The sequence below is a fragment of the Pezoporus occidentalis genome, unplaced genomic scaffold (genome assembly GCF_034315485.1).
Source record: "Pezoporus occidentalis ecotype Australia unplaced genomic scaffold, CSIRO_AGI_Poc_V1 ctg362, whole genome shotgun sequence".
Lineage (NCBI taxonomy): Eukaryota > Metazoa > Chordata > Aves > Psittaciformes > Psittacidae > Pezoporus > Pezoporus occidentalis.
The window spans coordinates 384,472-411,932 of NW_026915614.1; the positions used below are offsets into that span (position 1 = coordinate 384,472).

The window sequence follows — 27,461 nt, forward strand, 5'->3', positions numbered from 1 at the left end:
CCGGCACCGGCTGCGGTCCGGCGTGTCCCGGCCCTTCCAACGCTGCTCCTTTGGAAGCGAAGGGGCAAAACACAAGCGAGGGCACCGACAGAGTCCAACCGGGCAGCCCCGAGCCCGGCCCCGGAGGTGGGGAAGGGGAGAAGGAGGGGCAGACTTGGGCTGGTGCCATCCGGACGGAGCGAGAGCCGCGCTGCAGGCGTCCAGCTCAGCGTGTGGACACCGGGAGAGGTGTTTGGATCCAGACCGGCGTTCGGCTTCCCCTTCCCAGGGAGGAGCTCCAACCCCTCCGGGGCTCCGGCAGGGCTCACGGCGGTGAGGGCTCCGCCACACAGTCCTCCGGCCGCCAGAGGGCGCTGCCACCGCTCCGTCCCATAAGACCCCGCGGCGGCACCCAGCTGGTCTTTTCCCCGCCTCCATCATGGCGGTGAGTGGCGGGGCCTGCTATGGGCTGCGCTGTCTCTATCCGCCGCCATCCGGTCCCGGCGGGGCTTGGCCCGGCCGCCGCCAGTGCGGGAGGGAGCGGGGGAGGCCGGGAGGGAGCACTGCGGGGCCGGGATGGGTAGGGAAGAGCCGATGGGCTGCACTGGGGAAGCGGCTGCCATGACAGGCCGTGGCCTGGCGGCCGGATGAGGCTTCCTCGGGCCTGTGGGGCGAGCAGGCGGCCGTGTCCCCGGCATCCCCCCCGTTACCCTCCGTGTCGTTTGTCCGCAGCAAGACCAGGGTGAGAAGGAGAACCCCATGCGGGAGCTGCGCATCCGCAAGCTGTGCCTCAATATCTGCGTCGGGGAGAGCGGGGACAGGCTCACCCGGGCGGCCAAGGTGCTGGAGCAGCTGACGGGCCAGACCCCCGTCTTCTCCAAAGGTGAGGCTGCGTGTGCCCGGTGCGGCTGCTGCCCGGCTCCAGCCGCGGTGCCTCTCCCTGAGCATGCGGGGGGGGGGTCTCGGGGAGGTCTGGCCTGGCGGTGAGAGTTGGGAGCCTGAAACGTACCGGGGCTGGTGGGAGTCGGTTCTGCCTCCAGGCTGGGGCTGCTGCTCATCCCTCTCCCCCCAGAGAGGGAACCTGCCTTTGCTTTGATGCTTTTCCCTTGCTTTTAAATTGATTTCTTTGCTGGTCTTAAGCTGTTTATGAATTCCCTGGGTGGGAATCCTCTGAATAGCCTCTAAGTGTAGTTATGTCTGCCTGCAGCTCGATACACTGTGCGATCCTTTGGAATCAGAAGAAATGAGAAGATTGCTGTTCATTGCACGGTTCGTGGGGCCAAAGCAGAGGAGATTCTGGAGAAAGGCTTGAAGGTAAGAATTTGGCTGGTCTGAATCTTTGATTTGGGAAAGAGCAAAACTGAATCTGCCCCAGCTGAAGAGATGTGTGCTTTGAAATGTTGTAGCTGAGCTGGTGACAGGTCAGTCCCAGATACATCCTGATACGGACCTCTTTTTACACCATTCCTCTGCTCGCTCTTCCATCTGTTTTTAAAAGTGAGTTGGTGTGGTTTCTGCTTTCTTTTGGAGTTCTGTCTCTGCTGCAGTGATTTGTGAGCAGACTTTGGGTGTAAAACCTTAGGGCTAAGGATGAAGTAGCGTGTAAGTGAGTTGGGATGGTGGCAGTTGGTAGAACACACAGGACTGCTGCCTCTGCAGTCGATGATGAAATAGTGACTGACAATCACTGTTGCAGGTGCGAGAATACGAGCTGAGAAAAAACAACTTCTCAGACACCGGGAACTTTGGCTTTGGAATCCAGGAGCACATCGACCTGGGGATTAAATACGATCCCAGCATTGGTATCTATGGCTTGGACTTCTACGTGGTGCGTATCCCCCGCTTCCCTGCAGCCACTGAGCTTGTGTGAAAGCTCTAGAAGGAACCTAGAATGATAACTGGCTTGCTAATGATAACCTGCTGCCCAGCTCCGCATGGTAGAAAATGCCCCAAAAATTCCAATGTAAACTGAGTGGGGTGGCTATAGAATTCCAGGTTTATGATGTGTCACACAAAGCCCCTTCAGAAGGAAGTGCTGCTGCTTGTACTGGTACTCTTGAAGTAGCACTGAAGAGGCTGTGCTGGGTTTGGGGGAGGAAGGTGCAGGAGGGGCTTTGGGAATGCAGGCAGAAGGATGGCTGTTGCTGGAAGGCTCTCTGCTGTGTGAGGTCCGGTGGGTCTCATTTGTTCCATTGTGCTGTGCCTCATGTTCAATGTATGAAGCAGAGGGAAGCTGTTCCACCCATGTTAGCAGTGCTGGCCGGTAGATCTGTTCTCTAGAGCCTGTGGGTATGGATCTTCCACGCTTGTTTTAGTTTCTCCAGTATAGGTGCTGAGTTGCACACCCCAGGGGCTCTCCCTGTAGTCTTGTATTTACATTGAGGATAACGCTCTGGGTCTTGAATGTGAATCGGGCAATGAGACGTTACTGATGTGGAAGGTCCAGCCTTCTATCCTAAAAAACTGTGAAGTGTAAGAAAATCGGTGGCAGAATAAAGCAGTGCTGTGGGTCTGCTCTCGGGGCAGGTGCTGGGCAGGCCTGGTTTCAGCATCGCTGACAAGAAGCGCAGGACTGGCAACATCGGAGCCAAGCACAGAATTGGGAAGGAAGAAGCCATGCGCTGGTTCCAGCAAAAGGTAAAGTCCAGCTTTGTTTTGTATCCCAAGAGTTTCCTAGCAGGGAGCAAGTCACTGGGCAGGAGGAGATGGAGATCAGTTTATTGTTGATTATTGCTGCTCTGCAGCAGTGGGGCTGTGTTTGGGTGCAAGTGCTGGTCATGCCTCTCTTGTGTGTGCTGAACTCAAAGAGCAGTTGCAGCAGCATAGCTGGGGGAGTGTCAGCTCTTGTGTAAGTCTCTCAGGTGGTGTTTGCAGGTGTTTAACACGTGCGTGGATCAGGAATGGTGAGGCAGGGTTATTAGGATTTGTCTGACAGCTCCTAGCTCAGCTGCTGGACTTGGAGGATGGAGTAGTCCAAATGAAAGGAGTTTGGCTGGGTTTATCTGTGCACAGCTCTGAGCCAGGCTGAGCAGTGAATGGAAGATGCTGAGTGCTCAGCTGGAAATGCTCAGATGGGAATTGGTGGTGCTTTTTCAAAGGTAGAAGGGGTTGGATGGTCTGTCTGGAGGCTCTGCCCACACCTATGTTATTGTACCCTGTGTGGGAAGGTGCCAGCCTGCTCCTGCAGAGTGGTTCTGCTTGCTGTGGTGTAGCTTCCTCCAGGACCTGTATCTTTGGACTGTAAAAGGGATGAGTGTAGTTTGGTCAGATCTGCCTGTGAGGGGTGGGTGGGTGGGCTGCTGATTTCACTGGGCTGCTGAGCAGAGTTTAGTGCTTGTCCCCTCCTTGGAAGCCACCAGCAGAGCAGCTGGCTGCCGAGAGCTAGTGTTTCATGTCTCTATTGCCTGGCCTGGGGTGAATGTGGCAGCTCGGTTTCCTGCACAGCAGCACTGCACCTCTACCTGGTGGTACATTCTCACTTGCTCCTGTCTTTTGTTTCCCTCACAGTATGATGGCATCATCCTTCCTGGCAAATGAACAGTTCCTGTTACTAAAAAAAAGGCAAATAAATTTTTCTAAGCTCCATCTCCTGTTGTGAATTTTGTGGGGGCTCCTCCTGACCTGGGAGGCTGCTGGGAGCAAGAGGCACTCCAAAGGAAGCAGAAGGATGTGGACATGAGGAGAACACACTGTTCTCAGGAGCAAGCGTTGGATGTATGTGGTGCTGTGTCTACTTTGCGTCCAGCTGCACAGATGGCATGTAGAACTTTGGAGTCTGCAAGTGGGTGTAGAAAGAAGAAAACAAATACATGCTTTTTTGACTACTGGAGTTGTTGAGTGGGAGTTTTGGAGGCTTGAACATCGGAGGGGAGGGCAGTCAGTGCTGGGTCTGGTCCTCAACAGACCACGCTGCAGTGTTGAGGGCTCCTAGTGAATGAGGGAGTCCAAGTCAGTGGGAGAAACTTGGCTGCTCTGGAACTATTTGGCTTCCCAAGGAAATGGCACATGTACACTCTTGTAAAGCAGAGCTATAAAGCCAAAGTGTGGTTGAGGGCTCTTTATGCAAGGGGCTGAGGGGATGAGTTGAGGTCCGTGGTGTCTGTAAACTGGGATTCAAACCCTGTGCCCTGGAGGGACAGCTGGGATGAGCCAGCAGAACCCTGGAGCCAAGCTGCTGTCTTGGGTGGTGTGAGACCCAACTGCCTGTACCTGCAGCTGGTGGAGTTGTTTCTGCCCCACAGATCATGGTGCTCTTAATGAGTGGTAGAAATCCAGAAGCAATTAAAATCCCGAAGAGATTAGCTTCTTTGTTAAAATGCTTCACGTGTGAACTTAACACTGCTGTAATTACCCAGCCAGACAGTTCTCCCCTGCAAAGGAATGGTCTTTATTGTTCAAAGAGAAGATTCCCTGCAGGACAGGGCAGGTCACACAAGTGGGGTTCAGGAACACCCTTTTACTTCTGCCTCTTGTGCTTGGTTTTCTCCTGCACCTTACAATAAAAAGCTACAGTAAAAAAATTAAGGGGCAAACTCACTTCTATGCTAGTCTGCACACGCTGCCCCAGTCGCTGTGCAGTGTTCCCTCAAAGACCAGACCCTTCCTTTCTCAAGCCTATTTGCAGTTGTAAAGCAGGGAAGTTTGCCAGCACTGCTCAGGATGGAGCCCACTCCAGGATACACAGGGCAGTGTGTGCTGTGCATGCTGAAACACACGAAGGGAAGTGGAATTTGAATGGGAATGATGTTCTGCTGTGGTGTAGCTCCATGCTTGAGGTGAACTCTTAGATTGTGAATTCTCAGGGGAAGATCAGTTCTTGCATGAGAACTGTGGTGAGCAGTGAAAAGCAGCCTGCTTTGCTGAAGCTTTTGTCTTGACATCTTCATGGCACATTGGGGTTCCCTTCAGCAGCGCATTGGCTTCCTGGATATTATTCCATTGTGTTGTGCAAAGAAGACCAGACCAAAACCAAGAGTGTTTGCCCTGATGCTCAGCAGCCTTGCTTGAGTAATCCCTGCCTCAGCTGTGGGATGGGGATGCAGGTAGCTCAGAAGATGGTCTTCTAGAGTATTCCAAACTTGCCGTGGTGGAACAAGAGTGTCTGAGGCTTTGCAGTGACTCCAGCCATCACTGTGCCTCCCCATCCAGCTACCCCACACCTCTGAGCTCTGTCGCCTTCCCTAGCTGCTGGCATAAGCCACGTGGCACCCGGGGCTTTTTACGTGCTGGCTGCTGCTGAGCCCACAGAGCTGGCCCGAGACCTGGAGCTCAGGGGGCGTGGGAGGGTGATGGTGCAGCATGAGACACCCACAGCGGCCTCAGGGAGGTCCTTGTCCTCAGCCCACTCATTGAGGTCGGGGTTGTAGCACTGAACACACTTCTGATACCTCTTCCCGCTCTCGTTCCAGCCCCCCACCAGGCACAAGCGCCCCTCCAGCAGAGCCACCCCGGCCGTGCTGACCCCCGTGGGCAGCGGTGCCATGGAACTCCACTGCCCCGTGACTGGGCTGTAGCACTCCACGGGCATCACATCCACCCGCTCGCCCTGGGGACCCACCTGGCTCCCACCCAGTACATAGGCTCGGTCGGTCACGGTGGCCGCGCAGTGCCAGCCCCGGGGGGTGCTGAGCATTGCCTGCTCCCTCCAGGAGTCGGTGCTGGGATGGTAAGAGAGCACGGTTCGGGAATAGGCATGGTTGATGTAGCCACCAGTGAGCAGGAGCTTGCCGTCGATGAGCGTGGTAGCGTGGCAGCAGCGCGGTGTCTCCAGGCTCGCCTTGCTCTGCCAGCTGTTGGTGGTGGGGATGTAGCACTCCACGGATGCCAAAGGGCCCTCGGCGTTGCGCCCTCCCACAGCGTAGAGGAGCCCATCGCAGGCGCTGAGGCTGAAGTGTGACCTCCTGTGCTGCATGCTGGCCAGGTGCAGCCATGTGTTGAAGCGAGGGTCGTACCTGGGGACCAAGGGAGATCTGTCTGCCCAGGACTGGTGTCAGAGCCACAGGGAGAGGTGGGGCCTGCCAGACATCTGCCTTTGGGGGAGGCAGTTTGTGCTCTGAAGAACCTCTCTGCTTCTCCAGCAGTAAAAACCCCTCCTGACAGGCAGTGCAGATGGAGATGACAGCACTGCACAGGACTAGATCCTGCCTGTGACTGCTGGCATTGCTGCTGTAACTCTAGGGGCGGCCCAGCAGTGCTCCTTCCACCACAGCTCTAAACCTGGCTTGGAAATGGAGAGCGCTATAGATCTGAGGTGCCCCAAGTACTATCACAGCCCCCTCTATTGGGTCTTGGTGCGTAGAAGAGGACCTAGGGACAAGCCTTTCCTGCCCACCGTGCCAAGCCAAAGCCAAGCACATGACAAGAAGCCAGTTCCTCTGTGCCCATGAGACAGGGAACTGGAGCTGCCAGGTCCTCAGAGCAATGCCACAAGGACTAAGGCCAGGCTGGAGAAGGGGGATGAGCTTCTACTGGCCAGAAACAGGAAGTCAGTGGGTCCCTTCAGCCTCCCTTGGTGCAGGAGAAAGAGCCCATGACAGCTCCTATCTACAGTGGGGTGATCAGTGGCCACACAGGGCTGGCCTCGAGCAGTGCTGACACTGACATTGTGTGTGGAGTCTCAGGTGGCTGAGCCAAGCCACGGGCAGAGCCACTGGGGAGATCAGGTTTATGTTGCAAACCAAATACTGCATGTCAGGTTGCCATGGTTACTCCTTTTTCTTTTAGTAATCCCTTGGGGATCCAGTGGCAGGTTTATGGGGATTTAGGAAACAAACCTTGTCATTTAAATGGTGAAGAGAGACATGGAGGTGAAGACAAGAAAGCCTGAAGGGCAATAGGAATCTTACAGGCAGTAAATAGACCTTAAAATGAACCCAGGCAAACCAGAGAGCAGGTCAAGGCTGGCTCTAGATTGAACCCCCTGCACGGCCACATGGGGCCTGTCTTACCTGCTCAGGCTGCTCACAGCATGCTTGGCCTGGTTCCTGGCATCGTTCTGGTCTTCCCCACCCGCAACGTAGATGAATCCATCCATCACCACCACACACTGGTTAAAACTCTTTGCTGGCATCTCTGTCAGCTTATGCCAGTTTCCCTCTGCATCCCTGTAGCTGATCTCCCTGCTCAGAGCCTTCTCAGTCAACGCTGGACGACCCCCAACTGTGACAAGCACCCTCTGGCCTCCCCGTATCCTGGTTCTCCGAGACTGAAGGCTGTTCTGCTGGTGGGGGAGCAGGTGATAATTCATAGCATCGACAAGGAGCTTGTGGCACTGTGGATCTTGCATCATGCGTGGCACAGGCTGCACATGGTTGACCAAGTCTGGAGCAGACATTGTGCCAAAGCGAATGTTGCTCAGGAGGTCAGCAGCATACCGGACCCGTTTCGGGTCAAACTCCAGCCACTTGACAGCAATCTGGAAGGCAGCAACCTCGTTGGGTATCTGCAGGCCATCGTCCATCAGCAGCTCATTGATCTGATCGAAGGGGAGCTTCATGAACTGGTCGGTCTTGGAGAACTCCAGGAAGTTTTCCCGGATGAATTCCCGTGTGGCATCTCCCACCTGGCTGAGGCCGAAGGTGGCGGAGATGTTGGCGATGTAGACGCAGTTCTCCACAGCCAGCTCCCGCATGAGGAAGTGGCTGCACATCTTGAGCAGCGCCGGGACCTGCAGCCGGGTGGCTGCAGCGATGGTGCTGCCGATGGTGTAGAGTGAGAGGCTCAGCTTGCCTGTGTAGGCATAGGTGATGGTGGTGGCGAGGCCCAGCGGGGACACGTCGTGGAGCTCCACGCGGTGCAGCTGAGGGTCCCTCCGCAGCAGGCGGTGGAAGTACTCGCTGCAGGAAGCCAGGACGAGTTTATGCACCTCGAAGGACTTTGCTTTGGTGGCGATGGTGAGGTCGCAGAGGAAAAGCTTCTGGCGCATCTGGTTCATCCCCTCCAGAAGGCTGGCTCCATGCTCGGGGGCTTCGACCTCCGTGGCTGTGCAGTGGAAGCCGTTGGAGCCGCTGTCGTACAGACTGTTCAAGTGATTGAGGTGTTGGACATCCAGCAAAGCATCTTCCACCGGCACCGGGGGGGTGGATGCAGCCTCTTTATCCACCTTGGGCTTCTTGGGGGGTTTCTTTTTGGGTGCCATCTTGGTAGAACCAGAATGGGACCTGGGGAGAAAGGAGAGGTGAGGAGCCCTGGAGCAGGGGTGCAGGCATCCTGCTGCTCTTTACGACATTCAGTGAAACAAAGGGAAACCTCCCACTGACTCAACACTCTTTGGGTCAGCCCAAAGGAAGGATGGAAACTGCCTCCCAAGCCCTGTGTGAAAGGCATCGAGGGCCATGACTGCAAGAGGGGATCCTGGACTCTTGACCAGCCCCAGCACTGTGATAAGAGAGGAGTGGGATTTTGGGTGGAACTGGGGAGCACCACTGGTTCCTGGGGTGCAGAGCCATGCTTGCTCTGCTGGCTGGGCTGACACAGACTCCAGACAGAGCGAGCCAGAGATCACAGGGTGTGTTTCTGCTGACTCAAGCCCACGTCAGATGGGGCTGAATCAAGTCCCAGCGGCTCTGATAGAGGTTCCTACACAGCAACAAGCTGAGATGAACCCCAGCACGGCAGGAAAAGGGGGTTCGTGTCCCCCACAGCCCCTTGGGCACGGCGAGGCATCCGGCCGACTGCTTGGGCTCGTTGGGGTCAGGGTGCAAGTGAAGGGGGGGAAGAAAAACAAGCAACAATAATGCAGGTTTTGAATGTTCCCCAGTTCCAGTCTGAAACTTGGCAGGGACTTGAGGGAGCTCAGAGCAGCCAATGTATGAGGGAAGGGATCTGCCGGCCAGAAATAGCTGTTACTGTGCTCACATGTCTGGGGACTGTTTGTTGCCCTTGGCCATCAAGATCAGGTTGCTCGGAACTGAGTCATCGGCTCGCATTTAGCACAGGGCAAGGGGGGAATGATGGGACTTGAGCAGGAAAATACAGAGAATGGAAAAGTTTGGTCCAAGTCCCTGCTGGGAAAGAGGATTCCAGGCTGAGCCCAAGGGGGAGCAGCGGGGCCGGCCCTGCCGCAGGGAGCAGGGAGCCAAGGGGACTCAGGAGCAAAGCCCCAGGCACTTGAGCCATCCCTGGCATGGCGGTGTTCCACAGGGATGCCCCACTTTACACCGTGGAGAGCTCATCTGTCACAGTGTCACATCCTGGAGCGGGCGTCAGGCCCTCTGGAACTCGGGTGCAAATCCTGTTCTCTCTGTGTGTGTTTGAATATGAAACGGCTTCTGACACGCAGCTCCAGGTTGGGAACAGGAACCGGGATTGACCCTGTCCCAGCACCAGCACTGGGGTGTTCCCAACCACACCTTTTGTTCAGACTATCCGTTCCCCAGGAAAATTCACAGGTTCAGCTTTTCAACCGAAATACAGGTGAAATAGTAGAATTTCCCAGGAAATTCCAATGTTTCTCCAAGTCTTCTCCCCAGATCCCTCAGACCTGTGTCCTGCCGTGCAGCACTGCCAGAGCATCCCTGCTGCCCAACAAACCCAAAGGGAAGCAGGACTTGTCCCATCCCCAAAAGCCTTCTTAACTCCTCCAGGGAAGCCCAGCGATGCAGCTGGTTTCTCCATCCCCTGTCCACCCCATTCAGGAGACAAGCGGGAAGTTGTTCTGGGATGCAACAGAGGCCTTCTAACTGCATCCCACAGAATCACAGAGGAGCCATGAGACGCTTTGGGCTCGGTGATGTCCATGGCTTCCTGCCTGTCCCTTTGGACACCTTTGACCAGCTCCCATAGGGAACACGTGCTTGTGCTATTCCAGCGGGTGGCTGCGGGAGGGCAGAGCGACCTTTCCTACCTGCACTTAACACGGGACATTGGGCCTGCTTCTGGCTGCAATACCACCTGAAAGGGGTATTTTTCCTACAGCTTAATCCTGGCTGCTGGATTAATCCGGGGAGCTGCAATAGTTTTAAGGAGGCCCAAGACAGAAAGAAGATGGCTTCTTTCTGGCTGTTTTAACCTCCCTTAAGAGGCAGTCGTTGTCCTCACATCCTTTCAGTGCTGCTGATCTCAGCCCCACACCACAGTCCTGAGCACATGGCACAGCAGGATGCCGCAGTCTCAGCGGGTTCCAAGGGGCTCATTTCCTTCAGTACCCCACCAAACAGAGCTCCTCTCCTTCACCTGCCCCGGCCCCCAGCCATGGGTTCAGGCAGGGGCTGAACGCTGCAGCTCTGGGCCCTCTTCTGCTGCCAGCCCCGTGTTAGGAAGCCGCTCTCCCAATGCCCATTCCTTCCATTCCCGTGCCCCACACAAGCCCTGCGGGTCCTGCCGCCTGCGGCTGCTCCTTACCTTGCCGTTAAGCCCGGTGAGTCCAAGGGGAAGCTGTGGGCAGTGCAGGGCCCCTCTACTTGCCCCGCTCTCCCCGCCAGCTGCCTGCTCTTATCACCTCGGCGGCTACAGCGGGCTTTGGGGTGAGGTGAGGACAGGACAGCTTCCCCCGGCCACGGCACGGGCTGGGCTCAGGTAGCGCTGCCCCAGCCAAGGGCATGGCCGCAGCCAGCGGCAGCAGTGGGGCAGGGTTACCTGGGCGCTGCCAAGGGCACAGCGGGGCAGCCAAAGGCCCGGCTCCACTGCTGAGGGGCTCAGCAGGGATGATGTGAGGAGCCCCAGGCCTGGACCAACGCAGCCTTTGGCCATGAACGAATCTAACCTCCTCCTTCCCACTCACTCCAGCCGCCGTGGTGGAGCCATGTGCCTTTGGGAGGCAAAGAGACCGGGCATGGAGCGGCTCCTGAGCTGTCCTGACCATGGCGGAGCGGCTCCTCAGCAGTGCCCTGCCCGCACTCAAGATGGCGCTGCCCCTCCGCCGCTGCCAGGTCCCAACATGGCACCCGCAGAGCTCTGCCCTCACCCGTCATGGCCGCCACCGGGCCAGGGCAGCGCTGCGCCGCTTCCGCTTCCTGCCCTTAGCCAAGATGGCGGCGGCGGCGGGCAGATGCCGTGAGGGCAACGGGCGGTGAAGCCGCTTCCGCCGCCGCGGCCTCGCCAGCAATAAAAATGGCGACGTCGGTGCTGGAAGTTGTGGGCAAGCTGCAGTCGCGGCTGGCGGGCAGCTCCGAGCCCAAGAAGGTGACGGGGGGCGGCGGCGCGGCCGGGGTTCCCCTTCCGCGGCAGGGCCGGCGCGGCGGGGCTGGGGGTCAGCAGGGTCCGGGCCGTCCCGTGGGGGGGGGGGGGGGCCCCCCGGGGGCGCGGGGCCGGGCCTGCTCTGCTCCGCTCCGGAGTGTCCTGGCCGGCCGGGGCCGCGGGGCGAGGGGGGAAGCGGGCGGCTGTGCCTGCGGGACAGAGCTCGGGGCTGTCCCGAGTGGGATCCCCCCCACCCCGGGACGGGCCGCGCAGGCCCTGCCTGCCACGCTGGAGGCCCGCGGCGACGGGCGGGGGGCCCGGGGGCAGGCGGGCAGCGGGAGGGAGGCCTTGCCTTGGGGACGTGTTCGTGCGCCGGAGCCGCGGTGCCCACACGGGGGGACGGGAGGCCCGGGGCAGTGGCAGGGCTGCTTTGATGGCCGGGGTCATCAGCGCTGACTCTGCCCCGGTCCCTGCGCTGGGCTGGGGGTGGCTGCTCGCTGCCCCTCGCCCGTCTCCGCGAGGGAACGTGTCCGCTGCCAGAACCTGTTGCCCGCAGCGGCTGTCTTGGAGCGGCTGCGGTGTGCTCCGGCCCGTGCGGTGACACGGGGCTGTGGTTGGCAGCAGCTCTCGCAGAGCCCTGGGCTGAGCTGCCTTGTTCTGCGGCTGCGATCCGGAGCCGTGCTGGAGCTCAGGTGCGGGCCCAGCACGTGCTGCCATCCCTGCTCTCCTACGTGCAGGGAGGAGCATCTGGTGTGACGGTTTCCAGGTGTCCGGTGCGTGTTTCACTCAGTTCAGGCGCAAGAGGAGGCAGATGGGGCCGTGGAGCCGCTCTGCGCTCGGCTGACTTCAACCGAGACACAGGGCTCGGTTGGGAGGATGGACACTGAGCTGCTCAGTTGCCAGCCCCTTGAAACAGAGTCCCCCATACCCAGCTCCAGCCGTGCCAGGAGTGAAGCAATGAGAGGCTCAGGTTCCTTTTCTCACTCTCTCAGCCAAGACCAGAGCAGGGTTTAAATGGCAGGGAGCTGAGGGGCTGCTGAGGACTCGGTTCCAAGGGGGTTTGGGCTCTGTGGTGCTCAAGGCACGTGCAGGACTTCAAATATTGGCTCAGCGCGTTGTGCACAGAGAATCGCTGCTCCCGTTTCCTGACGCTTGCGTCAGCTCAAGCGGTAACTGCCTGCCTGTGCTGCTCGGGCACTGCAAGGCTCTGGGTGCTATTTGCACAGGCTGACTCTTTCTCCAGTAACCTTATGGTGCTGTCCTTTCGCTGTTGATCCTAGGAAGTTTTGCAAAGGGAGGGAGAGGTGCTGAGCATTTTCAGGCTGCTGTTAGCAGGGTAATGACCGTTTCCTTCCCCAGCAGAAAGAACCGTACTCCTTCTGTGGGTAGCACCTTTCCAGCTGTATCCTTGTAAGTGATTCTAGCCTTGAATCTAGTTGCCATTGCATTGTCCCTACAGGTTGTGCATCATCTGAGTACCTTCCTGAGTTGGAAAGCAACAGGTTCCTCAGCCGTTCTGTAGCAGATACAGCTTTACCTGTGAGCAGGACAGGTCCACAGCACCTCTGGGTGCTACCCACACGTTGCACTGTTTCCAGTCTTTGGTTTTCTTGTCTTGTCCTTTGGAGTTCTTTTATCAGTAATGCCACACAGTGAGTTTTTATGGCTTGTGTCTTGGGGGGGGTCAAAACTCTGCCCTGCACTGGGCTGTTTGAGAAGAGCTGTCTCGTCTGTATTTCATGTGGCAGGACCCAGGCTGTGTGTGTTCTGTCTTCTGCCTGCCCCCCTTTTCTCATAGGATCTGGGTTAGTTCTGAGCTGAGCTGCCAGGTTGGGGTCTGCTTGGCTGGGTCCTGTGGGATGTACACGACCGGCTTGCTCCCATAGGAAATACAGATTAACTCAAGTTCTCCCCCCTCACTGCATCGGAGCTGCCTCCCTTGGCGCATGTCCTGTGCACGGACTTGTGCTCCACAGAGGCTGCCAGCCAGGAGAGGTTTTGCTGTGCTCTATGAACACAGCTCCCAGACGTGGCCTTCCTGGGGTGTTCCCCGGCCGCGTGCCGCTTGGACGGCGTCAAGGAGCACAGGTTTGGAGAGCTCAGATTGCCAGATAAGCACGTTGCCCATGACGCAGGTAACAGAAATGCCCCGTTTCCTGATGGCATCGTTTGGAGGGTTTTATTGCTTGGCTGGGAAGTCTGAAGAGCTCGGATTGCGTGAGCATCCCTCATGGGCGTGCAGGTGTCAAAGCCTGCTGAAGGGACACGTAGGCAGCGTGTGGCCTCTCGGAACATCAGCTCTTGCTTTCTGGTTTCGTTAAGATGGGGGGGTGTTTCCAACTTCTGCCTGCGGTGGGAACTGGAATGAGCCAGTTCCCCATGAGATGTGGTGTGGATCACGTGTGTAGTCCCCTGGTCTCAAACCACACTTCCTATATGAGATCCAGAGAGGAGCCCCGTTGAGAACAGTGCTTTTCTGTTTGGAATTCGGCCCTGAAGGCAGCAAATGACTAAAGAGCAAAAAGAGCTGTGGAAGATGCTAAGGTGGAGTGTAGCTAGAAAATAACTGGGAGGCTTTAAGGATACCATAAGGAGTTTTCCCTCATCAGTTGAGGCAGGCGGTGGGGCACATTACCTGCCTCAGATCCTGTGAATCCTTAAATAGCTTTTAACTAATAGCTAAAAGGGGGGAGTCTCTGTGCTACCCCAAGCTGCAGGAACAGAGGGCTTGAACACCCAGGTTACAGCACAGCAAGAGCTGCTGCACCCCCATCAGCTCCCAGGTGCTGGAACACTGTTACTGGTGGTGTCACTGTCTTGCTCTTCTAAAACAAACACGAAAACCTAAACCTTTGGTCATGGTAATTAAGTCCTAAGTATAATGGAGTGGTTGCTGGTGAACAGAAACCATCCTGTGGTTCTGCTTCAGCTGCATGAGCCCTTATCTCTGTCTCGAGGGGTTATTTGCTCTCTGAAAGTAATTGACCCTTCAAGTCGGCTAAAAAAACTTCCTTCCTTCAAAAGGAAGGCAAGCTCTAAACCTCTCTGGTCCTTGCACGGTGAAAGAGGAGGTGCTTGGAATAGCTTAGGTCAATGGTGCTAATTTGAGCATGAGCAGAGTGCTTTAGAGAGATCTTCTGGATCAGGGACAGCCCTTTGTATGGGATACAGCACGGCAGTGCTGAACAAAGCCTGGGCTGTATAGGGGCTGTAATAATGCTGATGGGGCTGGTCTGGGGCTAGAGCTGAGCTGTGGGAAACAACACGAGGAGCAGCAGTGTGGTCAGATGTGCAGCTAAAACATCAGTGAAGTGATGCCCCAAACCTCCCGGGTGGCAGAGGTACCAGTGCATCCCCTTCACCTGCACCTAGCAGTCTACCTTCCCCAATGGCCAGTTTGTGAAACTTTAGGAAGGACGTTTCCCCCCTGCCCCTCTCAACAAGCAATGTCATTCTCAGCACCACCTTCTGACAGTCACAAGCTTCCAAGTCCTTCCACTTACTGTGCAAGAGCTGTGGGTGTCTTCCTGATGCTTTAAGCCAAAGCTGCTGAAAGTCCTGTGTGAGGAAAGCACTAACAGAGTGTGTTGTAAGACACTTTAAGATGGGCCCTCGTAGGCAAAGAGATGAGAATTCCTTCACTGTTGCCCCTCGTGTTCAGCTCTCGGGAGCTCGATTTGGAGTGAGAGCAGCTGTCTGCCACTTGGATCTTTCTGACAAGCTCTCACGCGGTGCTGGGTTCTCTTCCTTTCTGGTGGTGCTGTGTGGTTCAGGATGACAAGTGTGAACGCTTTCCTCCTTGTCTCTACAGCTGCTGAAAAGTCTGAAGAGGCTGTCTGAGCTGCCCATCACGGTTGACATTCTTGTGGTAAGAGCTGTGAAATCTCTCAGGCTTCCATCGTGTCTGTCAAGGCACAGGGATAACTGTCTGCCGTGGCCACCTGCGACAGCGCCATGTCACAGGCACGGTTGAGGTTCTAGAATCCAGGCATGGAGAATCAGAGCAAGTGTAAAGCCACAGGGGATAGTTTGTCATCCTCAGCTCTTCCCAAAGCTTAATGCTTGACTGAGACATGAGAGTCAGGGTGGATCCTAACAGTAACTGAATCAGCATGGAGTTAGGAAACCGTAATCCTCAGAATTATTAGTGACTTCTGTCTTCAGACTTACCAGTGGCCATGGTAAATACTAGCTTGGCTTATTAACACAATTCATTAGTGCTTGACAAGGGTAAAGTTCAGTTGTGTTTGACTTACTGAATGCTAATAAATGATGTCCGTATCCTGGGCTGCATCCAAAGGAGCGTGGCCAGCAGGTCAAAGGGGGTGATCATGCCCCTTTACTCTGTTCTCATGAGACCTCACTGGGAGCATTGTGTGCAGTTCTGGTGTCATCAGCGTAAAAAGGACATGGAACTGTTGGAACAAGTCCAGAGGAGACCACGAGGATGTTCAGGGGCTGGAGCACCTCTTGTATGGAGACAGGCTGAGAAAGTTGGGGCTGTTCAGTCTGGAGAAGAGAAGCTGTGTGGAGACCTCAGAGCAGCTTCCAATATCTGAAGGGGGCCTATAGGGATGCTGGGGAGGGACTCTTCATTAGGGACTGTAGGGATAGGAGGAGGGGTAACGGGTTAAAACTGAAACAGGGGAAGCTTAGACTGAATATAAGGAAGAAGTTCTTTACTGTGAGGGTGGTGAGGCACTGGAATGGGTTGCCCAGGGAAGTTGTGAATGCTCCATCCCTGGCAGTGTTCAAGGCCAGGTTGGATGGAGCCTTGGGTGCCATGGTTTAGTGTGAGGTGTCCCTGCCCATGGCAGGGGGGTTGGAACTGGACGATCTTAAGGTCCTTTCCAACCCTAACTATTTATGATATCTCCTGAAAACACAGTGTATGTGATATCCTTGCCCTTTGATCAAGAAGGTTTACTTCTGCCTACAGCACTGGGTAGCGGGTTAACTTTAGTCACTTGGAGTTTAGCAGAGGTGGGAATGCTGACTGTTTGCTAATGAATTCTCATCTTGGCTCTCTCATGAAGGAGACAGGTGTTGGGAAGACCGTGAACAGCTTACGGAAACATGAGTTGGTGGGAGACTTTGCCAAGAACCTTGTAGCCAGGTGGAAGAAGCTGGTGCCGGTGTCCCAGGAGGCAGACAGGTACGTGACCCTCTTCACTTGGCTTCGTCGTGTTCTTGCAGTGGAGATCATAAACTTTTCTGGCCAAGGAAACACAGTGGAGGCTCTGAGAAAACTGGTAACACAAATGTGCTAACCCTGCATGGGGTTTTGCCTGGTTTTGGCATTAACTTCCTGCCTCTGGTAGCCGCAGCCCTTTGGGTTGCTGACGCTGCAGTTTGCCGAGAAAGAAGGGGCTGATTTTCAAGAACTTGCAGTTTGATGAAGAGATTAACAGTAGATGGCAGGAAAATGCCCTTAATGAAGCAAGAGATGCAATCTGCTCGCTTCCCATTTTACAGTGCTCAAGAGAGGATGTTGTAGGCCCAAGGGAAGAAAGCAGCTTGCTTTGCATGGCTTTGATGTGCGAGCATCCTATGGAAAGTGCAGGTTGATGCTAGCAAGCATGCTGCAGTAACCAAGCTGTGTGCAACTCAGCAGTGAGAGGGTTAGGGTTATCAGGTTTTCCTGATCATTTCAAGGGCTGCGGTATCCCTGCATGCTGGACAGGCATCATGCAGCCAGGAGTGTGCAGGCATGGAGGAGTCTCTGTATGCGTCCGTCTCTGCTTCCCAGTGTACGGTGAAGTCTCAGTCCTAACCAAACTGCTGAACGAATTCCTGCATTAGAAATGCAGTTCCTAAATCCCTGAATGCTGCTGTGCCTGAGAGAATTCATGCTTTTTCTTGCCTCAAAACTGTCAAATACACCTGGAGTCTTTGGTGAGACAGGTTCCCCTCCGCATAGTCCATGGGGAGTGGTTCTTCTTGGTTTTTGATGGTTTAATCTATTTTGTTTTCTTATCCCTTTAGAAATAACGTAGATTCTGAAGACCGTGACTATGAGAGGAGCAGTTCAAGCAAAAGACATCAGGAACCCTCCCTCAGAGAGGATGAGGAACCTGACCAGGAGTATTCAGAACCCTTCCAGCCATCCTGCAGCCAGTCTTATAGCCCAGATCATAGGGAAAAGAAGTCCAAAAGGTATCCTAGGCCTGAGAGAGTCCATGAGACTTACGGCTATAGCAGCCACGAGGGGAAGGGTTGGGGCAGATCTTCCCCAGTGCTCTCTTCAGATCAGGAGTATTCGGACTGTGGACAGGCTGGGTCACCTGAGCCAAGTGAGAGCCCTCAGGACATGTACACAGACCCTTATGCCTCTGAGGAGCAGGAAGAACCAACAGTATTTCATCGGAAAGCCAGTAAAAGCCACAGCTTTCAGGAGAAGCTGCAGGGGGGCCGGGAAAGGAACCCCGGTGAGTTCCATGACAAAGGGAACGTGAGTCGAAGCAAAGAGCATAAGTCTCACAAGAAGCAGCGACTTGATGGCAGAGAGGAGGACAGGAGCTCTGCCTTCAGCCCAGAACGATTGCACAAAACCTCTTTGAAAGAGCAGCTCCAAGAGGCCCCCGTGGCATGGGGCAGCAAGGAGAAGCCGAGGATGTCAGATGGCAGCAAGAAGGAGAAGAACCGAGAGAGTGGTGCTTCCAGAAAGGAGAAGCTGCCCATGGTGCCGCACGCAGGGGAGGCTTTGGACAACCACGTTAAGAAGCAGAAACATCGGGACTCTGAGAAAGGCAAATTGGAAAAGCCCAAGTTGAGCTTGGAGCCCTCGAACTCTGAGCGGGAGAAACGGAAAGCTGAGAGTGACTCCTCAAACAGGGTTAAAGAGAAGGGGATTTCTGGGAGCTTAAAATCTGCAGAGGGGAAGCGCAAAGCCTCTGACCCAGACAGAAAGTCTGTGGGCTTCTCCTCCAGCTTTGGGGAGGGGGAAGTGGAGGATGAGTTTGAACAACCAACGATGTCCTTTGAGTCGTACCTCAGCTACGACCAGCCCCAAAAGAAGAAGAAGAAAGTGGTCAAACCTTCTGGGCCAGCTGGGGAGAAAGACCGAGGGCACAGCAAACAGAATGGATCCAAAGCCAGCACCAACAGCTCGAGCTCGAGCCGGAAAAGTCCAAGCCACAAGCGAACAAGTGAGAAAAAAGCAGAGAAGAAAGTACCAGAGTCTCCTAAACCAAAGAGGGTAAGGCTGGGAGGGCGTTGAAGCATCTGAAAGTGAACAAAGGAGGTGGGAGCAGCTGCTCCTGGTCCTGCAGGCGTTGCTGTGTGCTGTTGGAGTGGGACTCCGCTGGAAAAGTGGGTGAAGAGGGAGGAGAAAAAAGCAATAGGCAAAATGCGTTTAGACGAAAAGGGAGAGTAAAAGAGAATAAGGATGCTGGGGAGGGACTCTTCATTAGGAACTGTAGGGACAAGGGGTAATGGGTTCAAACTGAAACAGGGGAAGTTTAGATTGGATATAAGGAAGAAGCTCTGTACTGGGAGGGTGCTGAGGCACTGGAATGGGTTGCCCAGGGAAGCTGTGAATGCTCTATCCCTGGCAGTGTTCAAGGCCAGGTTGGACAGAGCCTTGGGTGACCTGGTTTAGTGTGAGGTGTCCCTGCCCATGGCAGGGGGGTTGGAACTGGGTGATCTTAAGGTCCTTTCCAACCCTAACTATTCTATGATAACTTTAGCTAAATATTTTGCCATTCATTCTAGTAAGTGCCTCAGGTGAGAGGCCTAGGTTTCTTTTAGTTCATGAGGTTCCTCTCTCTACCACCACTGCAGTCTTTTTGCAGGAGGTGGGAAGGAGAAGAGACAGAACAGGTAAATGAGCGTTTGAGATCAAGGAACTTTCTGCCAGCCTTCTCTTCCGTGTTTTCTCTAGTTCTTTGCACTGTGAATCTCACTTAGGTTCTTGCCAGAGGCCTTCAGCACTGAGCCGAGTAGGTTAAAGATATTCATGGCTCTTACTGGAGAGAGCTGAGTGATTCAGGTCCCAGATTTTGGCTGCTTTGCCTACATGGAGCCACAGTGATGTGGCAGAAGTGCAGGCCCCCTGAGGCTGTTTCCTGATGCAGGCAGTGTTGAGTGGCTCATACAAAACACAACCCAAATGCAGCTCAGTGCTGTCTGTACACCAGGAGGATGTAACATTCTCATGTGCTCTTGGCTTACTTGCATGTACCTCCTCTCCTTCCAGATACTTTTAGATGTGGTACCAACGTTACCAGAGATCCCACTGCCTCCAATCCAGGCCAATTACCGCCCTCTTCCTTCAATCGAGTCCATTACCTGTTCCCAGACCAAAAGGAAAGGTATGTTGGCCAGGAAAGGAGGTTTGAAACAGGCTGCAGCCCTCAGTTGTGGGAGGGAGTGGGAGCAGCTGCTACCTGGCTTCAAGTCTTCCTACTGGGGTCTGGTGTCTTGCCTCTGGTGCCCAGAGCTTTCCAAAGGTGGTGGTTTTCCCATGTGCTCTTCCATTGGGAAGATCCTTTGCTGACCCTTCTTGCGGCTTGGGCTTTGGGGTTGCCTTTCCTGAAACTAGTTGGCAGGTCTCTTGGAGAAGCCTTAGCCCTTTAGGTTGCTTCTGGGTGACTCCCAGTTTGTGTCTGCTGTGCCATTCATAAGGGTGAGCTCTTCTTCTCCCTGTTCCCTTCTTACTCCAAGTCTTTCCCTTTGCAGCAGTGTCCTCGCCGGTTGAAGAGAGTGAAGCGGGTTTCACAGGGCGCCGGTTGAATTCAAAGATGCAAGTGTATTCAGGCTCTAAAACTGCCTACCTCCCCAAGATGATGTCTCTGTATCAGCAGTGCATCAGAGTCCTCAGTAACAACATTGACTGTGAGTACCCTTCCTCATCTGTGTGGCTCGCGTTGCCCCGCAGGCACACTGAAGTCTTGGTGACTTGTTTGTACATAGCCCAGCAGTTGATGTGAAGTCCTCCCTGTCACAAGGCATCCTAACTGCTGTGGGACAGAGCTCTCTCAAAGCTCAGGTGCTGCAGGAGGCAGCAGTCCATGTGCTTGGGGGAGTGCTGAAGCACCAGTAGTGCTTCATTTGGAGTTCCTGGTCCCTGATGACTTGTTAGTGCTATTGCACTCATGATTCCTTTCTCCTTCCCCTCGTACTGCCTAGTTCCGTGCAGCGCTGCAGTTTCCTCCGCTGCATTTCAAGGTGTCAAACCCTTTCCTCAGCAAGGAAGGAGGAGGGTAAATATGTTGTGCATCTTGCTTCTCTCTAGCAATCTATGAAGTGGGTGGTGTCCCTTTCTCGGTGCTGGAGCCAGTATTGGAGAGATGCACCCCAGAGCAGCTGTACCGCATTGAGGAATGTAACCACGTGAGTGCCTTGGCCTGGGGAGGTGACGGTGACACGCGGGAGTGGTTCTGTCCTCATCTGCAATAGCAGAACAGTAAAGAACAATGCTCTGTTCAACAAGAGGTGGCTTTTGCTGTCCTGACCTCCTGGATTTGCCATCTGCCCATCTCTTGCTGCAAGCAGGCTCCTCTGTGGCATTCCAGTGACTTGGCACTACCTGGCGCTGAGGGAGAGGGGAGTGAAGGTGTCGGGAGGGATCCCAGCTCACGGGTGGGTTTGCTTCAGGTCCTCATCGAGGATACGGATCAACTGTGGCACAATCACTGTCTGCGAGACTTCAAGAACGAGAAGCCAGAGGAGTTTGAGTCCTGGCGGGAGATGTACCTGCGCCTGCACGACGCGCGGGAGCAGCGGCTGCTCATGTTGGCGCGGAACATCGGCTCCGCTCATGCCAACAAACCCAAAGGTAAAGGGGAGCTGAAGGAGCAGAGAGGGGGCTGGGGACACTGCCCAGGAGATGTCTTTGTGTGGGGAAGGTCTTTGGGACTGACTGGTGTGGATCTAGTCCAATAGAGGAGTTGCTTGGCTTCTCTGGTCTTATGTGGTGGCCTTTGCTCCACGGTGCAGCACACCCTCGATTTCATCCATCGAGGTGGTGATGGAGACCAGAGAATTCTCTACAGCAAGAATGTGCAGGGCTGCAGAGGCACCTCCTCTTCTAGAGTGGCTTCTCCTTCAGTGCTGGGGCTGAAGAAAACCATGGTGGGAGAAAGCATTCCTGCTCTTTGATCATTGGTGATCATTGTGAGAACTGCTGACATGATCAGTCTGATTTCTCACGGCCTGTGTTGTCACAGCAAGAGGTTCAGACCTTAGGGAGGAGGCTATTGCCAGAGCTTTGGAATGGGTGGACTGGGGAGAGCAGGCTGCAGTTTGCTGTGGTAAGACAGTAAGTTGGGTCTGAGCAGTGTTTCCCTCTGGTCTCCTACAGGTAGAGTGGCCAAAATGGCATTTGTGAACTCTGCAGCAAAGCCCCCTCGGGATGTACGAAGAAGACAAGAGAAGTTTGGAACTGGAGGACCTCTGCTGCCGGAGAAGACAAAGTGAGTGTTGCTCAGGAGCACTTGCTGCTCAGGGCCTCTTTTGCTGGCAGCTCCCCCTCTGCAGCTCTGCATCCTGGCAGGGAAGGATTCTGTGTGTTTGGGAGGTCCTTGTAACTTGTAATAGCCTCTTCCTTGCTGGGAATTGTGGAGATCCTGGTCACTGCTTGTTCCATGTGGTATCACGGCTTGTGTCTGAAGAATTGCATCAAACCACAGTGAGTCCTTTTCTGAAATGCCTGCCCCATCTCTGTTCCAGAATAAAACCAGTCCTGTACACATCTAGCAAAAGCCACACTCGTGTGAGTGAGGAGCAGTCCTATGATGGGCCCAGCACCAGCAGTGCCCATTCTGTCCCATCTTCAGGTAGCACCTTCTCCTCCTACGACCCCAAGAAACCGCCAGTGAAGAGTAAGTACAAACTGCACAACAACCCTGTGGTCTCCTTGATCTCTTCCTTTACAAACACACAAATCTATTGCTTCTGCTGTAGGGAAATCCAGGCTGTGTGGGAGGGTTGTTGCTGGTGGCCTCTCTCCCCTCCCTAAGGAGAGGGCGATAAAGTCTGTTCAGACTTCTTGCACAGGGGATCATCTCATTCACCTTCCTGCTCAGTGCTGGCTGCATCAGCCTGCCCTGATGGTACCCGTGCAGCAGAAACCCTCCCTAGTCCCTCCTGCTGTCCCTCTGTGTCTGTCCAGCTGTTTGGAACACTGACACTGTAGTGCAGCTCCCTTTGGGAAGGAAGCAGGGAGAGTTGAACTGGAATTCTGTCTTCTTGCCATGCAGAAAGCAGCTTTGAACTGCTCTCTGCTCTCCCAGCCTGTGACTGCTGTTTTCCTGTGGGTTTTTCTTGTTTGATTGGGGTTTTTTCCTTCCTCTGTTGCAGAAATTGCACCCATGATGGCAAAGACTATCAAAGCTTTCAAAAACAGGTTCTCTCGGAGATAAGCTTGCAGTGCAGATCTGGGACTTGCCCTCTGGTGGGGAGTGGCACTGAAGGGGGAGAAGGTACTCACAGCCCTTTTCCTTGAACTCTTTGGAGGCTGCAGCTGCTGGGAGAAGCTTTGATCTGCACAAGACAACAGCACAGTATTTTATCTTCTATTCTGGTCCCTTTCTCAGTGTCAAGCCCCCTCTTTTCCACCTGCCCTTAACATCCTGTTTCTGGCTTTGTCATCCGTCAAAAGGAGGGTGTACAAAACCTCCCGACACAAGAAAATGTGAAGTCTTGGCACCTGCTGAGAGTGGAAGATCAGAGACTATTTACTATTTAACCTCTTCATAAATTATAAAATGGTTTTAATTAATATTTTGCCCCCTCTCCCACTGGTATTTATGTTGCTCCCAGGAGTCTTCCCCTCCTGATGCAGTGTGAGGGTCAGCCTCTCTGTGGCTCCATCTGGCCGAGTGGACACTGGGTGTCCTTCCTTGTGATCTGGCACCTCCTGGGCTCCCTGGGACAGGCAGCACCCATCTGCTCACTGCTCTTTTGGCACGTGTGTCAAGTCCTGAGGCTTTGCTCTCTGCTTGTGTCTCTTAATCTTTGCTCTTGACCTTCTCTCTGCTGTTACTGTAGATCTTGTCCGGATGCTTACATTGTTGTGCAGGGATGCCAAGAGCCACTGGGGACTTTTTCCTCTGCTGCTGCTGTTGTCTTCTGCTGGGAATAAAACTACAAAGGGCTTGGGGAGAAATCTTCCTGTGCACCAAGTCAGATTTTAACGTCTTTTTCCTTTATTTTTACTCCTTTTAATTGAGAAGGTTACAGGGGACTTGGCCTCTGGAATTGGAAGCAGTTTTTAAAGATCAATGAAGGCATCAATTTGCCTCTTTTAGTAGGAAGAAGGAATATTTTTATCACGTTTCCTGTGTGCAATTGGGAAGGATTTATTTCCATTTTAAATCCTGGCTATTCCCTGTATGTCTGTCCCCACTTTGGAAAAAGCAAGGGTTTTAGTCTTGGAACCTAAACCCACTTGCATAGTGTTAGAGGGAAGTGAATAACGGAGCGCGGTTTGTGTTTAACGTGTGTATGAGTGGTAGCAGGAGTTGAGGAAGGGGTTGTACCTGGCGTCTGAGGGGCTGGAGCTCTGTGGCCCCTGGGTGTGGGCCGTTGAGCCTGATTGTGGTGAACGCTTCCACTTTTGGGTTACAAAAATGACCTCACCAGAGGTGGTGTGAGCAGGGGATGGAGCTGGGCAGACCCAGGTGGTGCAGGGGCAGGCGGCAGCGCTGTCAGGGCTCAGAGATCCGACTGAGTCAGAAAGGGGAGAGGTTCTCCTGGTCCAAGCCATATTTGCTGCCCTGGGATTGTGCTGTCGAGGTGGAAAAGGTGTCGATGGTGGATGCTGTTGCTGCTGGCTTTGTGTGGCTGCCAAATGCTGAACCAGTGGAGTTGTCTGTGCACTGACTGGGGCACCTTGCTGTGCTCCCCATACGGCTCTAGAAAAATCCCTGTATGCTTCTGGTTTCTGTTGGATCCTGTGTTTGTTTTCCTCCTTTTCTGTCTTTCTTTAAACCCATTCTGCACACTTGCCTCTTTGTTTGGGCTTTCCTTTCCTTATTTTGAAGGTCTTGGAAAAATGTTCTCAGACTCTCACGTGCTGTAAGTTGGTTACAGTCCCAGATGCTTTAACGTTCCCGTGCAGCATTTCAGTGTGTGTTGTGCTGTAAAATAATGGCTCCTTACTCTTGCATTTTTGCTGTATTTAATTTTGCTGTATTTTTAATTAGATAACAATATATTATCTTCTGCTGACCGTTGTGCTACCGTTTATTTCTCCTCTGTACTTTGGGTTAGGGGCAGAGGGGGAGGGAAGTGGAGTCTGGTGTCATGGCCAGACCCTAAGGGAGCCTTGAGCAGAGGAGGTGGGCATTGCTAAACTGCCCCTTGATGAACACTACAGGAGCCACTCGGACGTGATACTGCCCAAAGCATTGCTGGTACAGGGTGATGCCCCTTCCCTCTCAACCCTGGGCTTTGCTGCCTGTGTCTCTGTGTTGCAGCTTGGCTGGATGGCAGGGAGGGGGCCAGAACTGAGGTAGGTGCCCGGGGTGTTACTTGTGCAATTCCCATGTGCTCCCCACACACACACACACACACACACACACGCATATGAAGGACCGGAGCAGAGCTGCCTCTTCCCCCTTCGCCACGCCGCGGGCAGGAGGGGGGTGACTTTGACTTGCATTTGTATTTTGGTCCCTAACTGTGTACATACACTTTTCTATGTTCCCTTTTTTTTGTGGTAACTAAGATGAATATTTTAATTAGATAAGTTATATGAAAAGCCGAAAATCATGTCTCAATAAAAGCCAAACACTGGACCCTGCCTGCTTGTTCTCTTCTGTCTCTGAGCGGTGTTAGGTACCGGTGCCCGCGGGAGGGTGCTGCTCCCGGTTGCAGCCAGAGACGGGTCCTGCCGCGCCGCTTCCCCTAACCCGGTTTACCGGGACCGAGCACCTCCCGGCCGCTGGGCGGCGCTGTGCGGAGCTCAGCGCAGGCGCGGTGCTCGCGGTGCGGTGATGGCGCACGGGCCCGGCCGCTGCCGCTGCTGCGGGGAGGAGGCGGCGGCGGGCGGCGGGGAGCGCGGCGCGGCCTGGGGGCTCTACCTGCGCATCGACCGGCAGCGCCTGCAGTGCCTCAACGAGCGCCGCGAGGGCAGCGGTGCCCTCGTCTTCAGAGCTTGGGAGGAGCGCGGCGACCGAGCCAAGGTGGGGCTGCACCGGGGAGGGAAGGAGCGGCCCTGGGACCCGTTCTTGCCCCCGCGGGCCGGGCCTGACCCGCTTCTCTCTCCTTGCAGTTCGTGGAGAGCGACGATGACGAGGAGCTGCTGTTCAACGTCCCGTAAGTGCCCTCCCCGTCCCTCGGCCGGCAGCGTCGTAAGCGGGGCCGATCCGAGGGGAGCAGAGATGGAACGGGCGCTTCCGCCTCTCCCGGCAGGTTTACGGGCACCGTGAAATTAAAAGGAGTGATTGTGATGGGAGAGGACGACGGGAGCCACCCAGCAGAGATGAGGCTGTGAGTGAAACCAGCCTGAGCTTTGCTTAGCCTCAACTGAGCTGATCACCTCGTAGCTAATGAGAGCAGTGAGCGTGTGCAGTGCGGGGGGACCAGGCTGTGCTGAGCCCCGGGGCCTGGCTCTCGAAGGGACAAAAATCCTGATTAATACTGTCCCTTTCTCAGTAGAAACGAGAGTACTGGGTGCTCTGCAGCTCTTGCTTGTGGGGGGTGGAAATACGCCTTTATCAAGCCAACAGTGTCCTCTGTGCTCCAGAGACATGGATGTGAAGCACTGGCAGGGATCACCTTGTGCATGGAGGTTCCTGAGCAGAAGTGCCAACACTGGCTGTAGCTGTAATTACAGCTTTCTACTGGGGCAGTTGTCCTGGTTTCCTTTGGTCTCCATGTGTCTTGGTTGCTCTGTGTACCCCAGCGTGCTGAGATCTGCATCTCCCCAGCTTTTTTCCTCGCTCTTCCCTGTTGTTTCTTCAGGGTGTTGGGTATTCTGGAATGATGCTTTGTGGTGGCCTTGGTATTTTCCCCCGTAGAAGACAAAGCAAATCCAGTTTCTTATTATTGAGAAGAATCCAGGTAGTGCTAATGGATGGGGAGGAAGGCAGTTGGCTGACGTGTATGTTAATAACTTCCTGGGTTTCCTCCCTCTCTTCCCAGCTTCAGGAACATTCCTCACATGTCCTTTGATGACGCAGACAGGGAACCAGAGCAAACGTTCAGCTTGAACCGGGACCCGGCAGGCGAGCTGGAGTATCCCACCAAGTACGACACTGGGCTCGGGGGGGGGTGTGTTATCTCTGGCCCATGGGTACACCACCAGGCTTTAGGGATGTGTTAGATGGGGGCAGATCCTTCCCGTGCATCCCAGCGCTGCTCACAGTGGAATCTGCCATCCTGTCCTTGTCAAGTGAGAGGCAGCAGCAGCGTGCCTGTCCTGCCCGGACTCCTCGGGATGTGGAATCATCCCAGTTGTGTCCCTGCTCCTGGACTCTGTGCCAGCTCCTCGCCGCCCCATTCCCTGCCGCATGAGGGGAGCTGCTCCTGCACCCTGGGGTCCGTGCTCCTAGGCCTGAGGCGCACTCGATGCCTTGGTGCCGCAGTGCAGGGAGGTGCTGGCACCACAGGATCCTGCCCACACAGCTCCAGTTTCAGCGTTTTCTTTCAGAATTGCCCGTTTCTCCAATGTTCACCACCTCTCCATCCACTTCCCGAAGAACTTCGGAGCAGAGACAACGAAGATCTTTTACATAGGCCTGAAAGGAGAGTGGATGGAGGTGAGCAAGAGCAGAGGTTGAACAACGCTGCTAAGAGCGTAAAACTAGCTTTAAATTACAGCCGAAGCTGGGCTGTGGTGGTGAGGACGAAGTGGGGGGGGGGGGGGGCTGTGATGGACGGTGCATGGCAGCACCCAGCTCAGCGCTGGCCAGCCGGGTGTTTTACAAGGGACTTGAATTCTGTCCTCCTTTGGCCTAACACTGTTAACGTTAACGCAGGCTCATCGCCATGAAGTCACCATCTGCAACTACGAAGCCTCGGCAAACCCCGCGGATCACCAGTTGGAGCAGTTCACCCCCCAGACTCACTTCATCTCCTGACGGCGCCGCCGGGAGCCTCCCCGGTGCAGAGACAACGGCTGGGCCGGAACCACCCCTCCTGCATCCCGCAGTGTGGGATCAGCGCCGTGCCTGGGGCCGAGGGTGCGTGGTGCCGGTGCAGGCGGAGGCTGCGGCTCCCGGCCGTTCGCTCCGCTTTGGTTCCGGTGCTTCTCTGACTGAATAAACCGTGCGCGGAGCCGGGTCCCAGCCTGTGTGTGTGCGGGGGGGGCGGGCAGCGGCCGTGCTCGGGGCCTCGCCGGCGGCAGGCACGGGACGTGAGGCGGGGGGAGGAGGAGCCGCTCCCCGGTGCACGGAGCTACCTCAGAACGCCTCCGCCAT

General features: G+C 55.0%; 4 protein-coding genes across 6 annotated transcripts; 3 read left to right on the forward strand and 1 right to left on the reverse strand.

Annotated features, from left to right (window-relative positions):
- Positions 1-330: 330 nt before the first annotated feature.
- Positions 331-3,564, forward strand: RPL11 (ribosomal protein L11). Its single transcript, XM_062631001.1, has 6 exons — positions 331-424; positions 712-862; positions 1,187-1,293; positions 1,676-1,807; positions 2,506-2,616; positions 3,487-3,564. Exons 1-6 carry the CDS (start codon positions 419-421, stop codon positions 3,514-3,516), a joined length of 537 nt encoding a protein of 178 aa, XP_062486985.1. The 5' UTR covers positions 331-418; the 3' UTR covers positions 3,517-3,564.
- A 786-nt stretch (positions 3,565-4,350) lies between these two features.
- LOC134169981 (kelch-like protein 31) lies at positions 4,351-10,380 on the reverse strand. The gene is made up of 3 exons (XM_062631000.1): positions 10,321-10,380; positions 6,927-8,138; positions 4,351-5,930 (listed from the first exon to the last, which is right to left on the reverse strand). The coding sequence occupies exons 2-3, from the start codon at positions 8,114-8,116 to the stop codon at positions 5,198-5,200; spliced, it is 1,923 nt and encodes a 640-aa protein (XP_062486984.1). The 5' UTR covers positions 8,117-8,138; positions 10,321-10,380; the 3' UTR covers positions 4,351-5,197.
- A 552-nt stretch (positions 10,381-10,932) lies between these two features.
- ELOA (elongin A) lies at positions 10,933-24,836 on the forward strand. 2 transcript variants are annotated; one of them, XM_062631003.1, is made up of 11 exons: positions 10,933-11,100; positions 14,906-14,962; positions 16,131-16,249; positions 17,080-18,292; positions 19,292-19,406; positions 19,777-19,929; positions 20,330-20,427; positions 20,692-20,872; positions 21,398-21,509; positions 21,766-21,917; positions 22,396-24,836. In XM_062631003.1, the coding sequence occupies exons 1-11, from the start codon at positions 11,029-11,031 to the stop codon at positions 22,455-22,457; spliced, it is 2,334 nt and encodes a 777-aa protein (XP_062486987.1). In that variant the 5' UTR covers positions 10,933-11,028; the 3' UTR covers positions 22,458-24,836. The 2 variants fall into 2 exon arrangements, with proteins under 2 accessions (XP_062486987.1, XP_062486986.1); XM_062631002.1 differs by having other exon boundaries at positions 10,934-11,100; positions 19,774-19,929.
- Positions 24,837-24,999: 163 nt separating this feature from the next.
- Positions 25,000-27,174, forward strand: PITHD1 (PITH domain containing 1). Of its 2 annotated transcripts, XM_062631005.1 has the most exons (6): positions 25,007-25,223; positions 25,313-25,356; positions 25,453-25,530; positions 26,185-26,289; positions 26,693-26,801; positions 27,021-27,174. In XM_062631005.1, the coding sequence occupies exons 1-6, from the start codon at positions 25,035-25,037 to the stop codon at positions 27,120-27,122; spliced, it is 627 nt and encodes a 208-aa protein (XP_062486989.1). In that variant the 5' UTR covers positions 25,007-25,034; the 3' UTR covers positions 27,123-27,174. The 2 variants fall into 2 exon arrangements, with proteins under 2 accessions (XP_062486990.1, XP_062486989.1); XM_062631006.1 differs by lacking the exon at positions 26,185-26,289 and having other exon boundaries at positions 25,000-25,223.
- Positions 27,175-27,461: the final 287 nt, after the last annotated feature.